Source organism: Haemorhous mexicanus, chromosome 2 (assembly GCF_027477595.1).
Source record: "Haemorhous mexicanus isolate bHaeMex1 chromosome 2, bHaeMex1.pri, whole genome shotgun sequence".
Classification (NCBI taxonomy): domain Eukaryota; kingdom Metazoa; phylum Chordata; class Aves; order Passeriformes; family Fringillidae; genus Haemorhous; species Haemorhous mexicanus.
In genome coordinates this window covers 82,095,359-82,100,230 of record NC_082342.1, presented here as the reverse complement: position 1 = coordinate 82,100,230, position 4,872 = coordinate 82,095,359, and the positions used below count along the sequence as shown (strand labels likewise).

Here is a 4,872-nt window from a genome sequence, read left to right as displayed (position 1 = left end):
TGAAAAATGCTCCTATATGTACATACATACATAACGTTCAGGCACAAAAGCTTGCTCATTTAGTACTGCATCATAAACTCATCAGTGAGAAAAGACCCATCAAATGTACCAAGACAGAAAGGCTGCTGGCCACACTGGGCAGCTGCACCTTCTGTGCATGGACCAGGTTACCAGCCCAAGGGCTGAAGACTGCAGTCTCAAAATTCAAGATGCAACGACTGTTTTTAAATACTAATAATCTCTTTTGATCTTGTTCCTCGAGCTAAGGATAATAATGAGATTTTTATTCAAGAACAGTCTTTTGGCTCGAGAAGCACAGAAAATTGCAGATCTTGTGAATTATGAAGCCCAAAAGCAAAAGCTCAAAATAAAACAAGTTTGCAATTTCAGCTACTCCAGTAATAACCAGCTGACACACTGTAGATATTTTACTCACCAAAAATAAGCAGAAAGGATGCCACAGTTTCTGAAAAGCACATCATGCCAAAAGAAACATTCATTTATTTCATCAGATGAAATTTTTACTCTGTTAGAAATTTGATTTTAACGAAGACAGTGTGTCATAACACTTTTCACCTGACCTTGAAATGACAACATGCCTTATTCACTTTGGTGATCAGGTTTCACTTCACAGGAAATGGAGAATAAATTTAATTTCATCTTTTCTAAGCACATGCACTCACACATACATGCTAATTTAAATGTGATTTGCAGCTATTTGAATACTACAGGTCTGCCTCAGCACACAGAGCTGCTGCCTGCAAAGCCTGATTTGCCCACTGAAGGCAGGACAGCATGAATGACAGAGGGCAAAAGAAGAGTCCTCCAGCCACCCAGTTCTAAGAGCTGACACTTGAGCCAGTAACTGAGGTTTTCTACCAGTTTCCTAATTCACAGCCACATGGAGCCTCAGTCAGACAGGGAGTGAATGTATATGGCTGCAAAGCCATACTAAAACTGCTTCACTGCAAGGAAGACATAAATACATTTCATTTGAGCTCTTTACTCAAAGCAATATCAGAGGGAGAAGCAGAATTGCAGGTTTTCAGGTAAGCAGTATTTCTCCATTTTCAATTTGGAGGGTTCAAGATTGTGGTGAAGAACCGATCAGCTGTACAAGAAAGCCAGACTGGGGATAAATCAAATATTCTTGTAAATTTGTCTAACATGATATGAAATATACTGGAGAGGCATAAATGTGGGTGACAGTGGTATCACTGAGCAGCAGAAAAGAGAGAAAACATGCACACCCCTAGCTTTTGTAGTTGTAAATCTGGATTGGTTTAAAACAAGCTTGACAGCCTTTCCCTAGTGCACCTTTTACTGCAAAGCTTCTATACCAGATCTAATACTCATGTTAAAAAGCATTAGCATTTTATCTAAATTGTGGGGAAACTGTTCAGATTTCACTCTGAAGTGCTTCTGAGTAGCAAAGAGATTAATAATCTCTTAATCTGATGAAGAGATAATAATCTTGCTGATTTGTTACCACCAAATAATGCCCGTTGTGTCCCAGCTTTAATGAGTGTGTTTGTCAGAGCAAATTGGCCATGTTTTACCAGTTATTGGGATAAGGAAGAGTTATTAAGGTAATATGTTAAATGCTGTGAACTGAATCGCATTTTCCAAGACTGATTAAGGTACAATTCTGTCTTTTTTTCCAGGTTTAGTGGTTTTTGGAGGTTTTTGGTTTGGTTTGTTTTTTTCTAATGTGTTGATTTCACCCTGGATATTTAATGTAGAACTGGTTAAGTTTAAAGATACTGTTTCTGGGACAAGAGAGAGGATCTAGGCTTGATAGTACCCTATCTAGCACTTTATGAACTTTCTTTAGAATATTTTCATACATGGAATTGGTTCTAATCCGGAAGAGCGGTACTCAGCTGAAGTGCTGAAGACACACAGAGGCACAGCTCTTGCCTCACTTGAGATATTGAAGGCTGAACCAGTCACCTTGGGCTACCTTTTGTGTCAGTGGAAAGAAATAGGTATGTCAAAAGAGTAAATAATTTATCTTAGAAACCTCAGCTGTGGGTAGATACATAATGTCTTGGAGAAACTTACTTCTTTCCTTTGATGATTAAGCGGGGCTTAGGAGGACTGGCTCCAATTTAAGCATTTAACTTTCTGATACCTGAAGTTAGATGACTTTCATTTTTTCAGGTTAAAACACTACCAAGAAATGTTATGTTTTTAACTCCCTGTTGAGAGATCCAAGTTGGCTATGTCAGACAAAAAATCACTTCAGAGACAAGTCTACCTGGTTCCAACTGGCATAGCATGGGAAGCAAGCCTTCCCTCTGTGCTTTCCATTTTTCCTCTGCCTTTGAGAAACAGTCTTTAAAAAGTTAAATCAATTTTATGCCGCTCTGGAACTTGATTTTAAAAAAACAAACCAAAACAAAATAACACCTCTCCCCCAAAAAACAACCCTCAAAAAAAACCAAACTCAAAACGTTTATACTAGTTTTATACTCTTATGACTCCAAGAGAATAAAATGATGTTCAGGGAACAATCTGTCAGGTTATAGGAGCATCAGGTCCTGAGATCTGTAACTAAACCTAACATCATTTGGCTTTCATGGAGGCAAAATGACATCTCTGCTCCATGAGCACAAAACACTGATTAGATCAGATTAGTGAAGATAATATATGGATATGGTTCTACTTTCTGAAAGGTTAAGACTGGTTCACTTGCAAAATCTAAGACCAAACTCCTTCTAGCTCTCTAAATGTGTGCTTCCTACTCCTGAAGATTTGCAGAGAAGCAGTAATTGTCTTCTTCAATGAAGGGGGCTAAACAAAGAAAAAATTAAATGTAAAAGAGAGGAAAGGGTGAAATTAAACATTTCAATGGTGTTATCTAGGTCAGACTGGGTACATTAGCACATCCTCCTTTCCTTTCACTACTGTGCCTTCTCAAACATACATTTTCTCCAGCAACAAAAGGTTTAACCGACAATATTTGTTCCAACAAACCAATTAAAAGTAAACATCTGATTTTTGTCTTAAGGAGACTTCAGAAAGCATGGCATCTGAATGCACCGGCAATTTTACTGCCCAGCCCTGCTCTGCAGACCAATTGACAAGCTGCAAGGATGAAGATTTCTTACCAGTGAAATTGTATCTCTCCACCCTTTACAGCCTAATCTTCCTGGTGTGCTTCCCAGGAAACATTGCAACAATTTTTGTTTACTGTGTTAAGATGAGGCCCTGGAAAAGCAGCACCATCATTATGTTAAACCTGGCTGTCACTGACCTATTGTATGTAGTCACACTTCCTTTCTTTATACACTACCATGTTAATGGAAATGACTGGATTTTTGGAGACTTCATGTGCAAGTTTATTCAGTTTTGTTTCTACTTCAACATGTACAGTGGTATTATCTTCCTTAGCTGCTTCAGCATCTTCCGCTTTTTGGTAGTTGTGCGCCCAATGAAATCCCTTTTTCTTCGGAAGCGGAGATGGGCAGTGGTGACTTGCGCAGCTGTTTGGATGATTTCCCTGCTGGCCCTCAGCCCCTCGGCCATCCTGATTGCCCCAAGAGCAAGTCAGAACAAGACCATCTGCCCAGACCTGATTACTGCTGAGGACTTCGTCACAAGTCGCTGGTACAACTGGGGACTGATCGTGTTTGCCTTCCTCGTGCCCTTGCTGACGGTGACTCTGTGCTACGTGCTCATCTTTTGCATCTTGGCCACTGGGCTTCACACGCAGGCTAGCTACAAACAAAAGGCTCGCAGGCTCACTGTTCTCCTCTTGCTGGTCTTCTATGTGTGCTTCCTCCCCTACCATGTCTTTAAGGGGATTCATTTGGAGCTCCAAGTACAGCCAGTTAGCTGCCACTTGAAGAAAACAATCCTTTTAATGTTCACTATAACTAAACCTTTATCAGCATTGAATACTTTTGGAAATTTGCTGCTCTATGTTGTGTCAGGAGATAATTTTCAGCAGGCGATGCTCTCGCTCTTCAAGTTTTGGATAAACAAGTGTTTGAAGTAGAAGACATTGATGCAATTTAACATTTATGAAGGAACTATTGAAACCTGCCCTCAAGCAGCCAGGCACAACCTCCCTGCTGTTAGAGTACTCAGGTTAACCCAGCCAGTGCCAAAGAAGAGTTAATCTGTTCTGGGTTACCAACTGATCATGAAAGGAGAAAATTTATGATTAAAAATAAAAAGTTTTAGATGAATAAAGTGTGAAACTTCTCAGAAATGTTTCTGTGGTTGCTTCCTGAATCCGTGGTAGCTCTTTTGGAGAATGGCCCATTCTGGAAAAAAATACTAGTCTATTAGTGGCAGATACAGATTCAGGATGGGAGTAATCCTAAATTAATTTTATTAACTTAAAATATAAGTGTAGTCTGAGCTACAGACCTATCTGACTTTTTTCCTAAGCCATGGAGAGAGGTAAGACCCTCTGGAGATCAAAACCTGTCTTAGGCCTTTAAGAGGTTCATCTCACCTCCCTGGAGACATTGACAGGGTAGGCATATGCACATAGCTAATCACCTTGTCTTCATTTTATAATTTTCCATTATAATGGAAAGAAATCAGCAGTTTTAGAATGTGATTCACTGAATTATTTTTGATGTCTGCATTTGGACAAGGTGAATCGTGACCTAGAAGTGCCTGTTTCTCTCCACTGACCTCAAAAGGTAAGTAGATCAGACACAGACTCAATTGTTCGTGCCTGCTTTTAAAGAGCTGAAGCACAGCTCTAGTACTGACTGGGATGGATCACTCTCCAGAGGCTGCTAAAAGTGCAGCTTACACAGTAAGACTCTGCTCAGTGCCTTTAGTGATTGCCTGAAGAGTGATGGTGGGGCAATACAAGATCACTCTTACAAGGATTTTCCTTGTAAGAGG

At 39.9% G+C, this 4,872-nt stretch overlaps 1 protein-coding gene across 1 annotated transcript; it reads left to right on the top strand.

Annotated features, from left to right (window-relative positions):
- The first annotated feature begins 3,028 nt into the window (after positions 1-3,028).
- LOC132324290 (2-oxoglutarate receptor 1-like) lies at positions 3,029-4,003 on the top strand. Its single transcript, XM_059840381.1, has one exon. The coding sequence runs from the start codon at positions 3,029-3,031 to the stop codon at positions 4,001-4,003; it is 975 nt and encodes a 324-aa protein (XP_059696364.1).
- Positions 4,004-4,872: the final 869 nt, after the last annotated feature.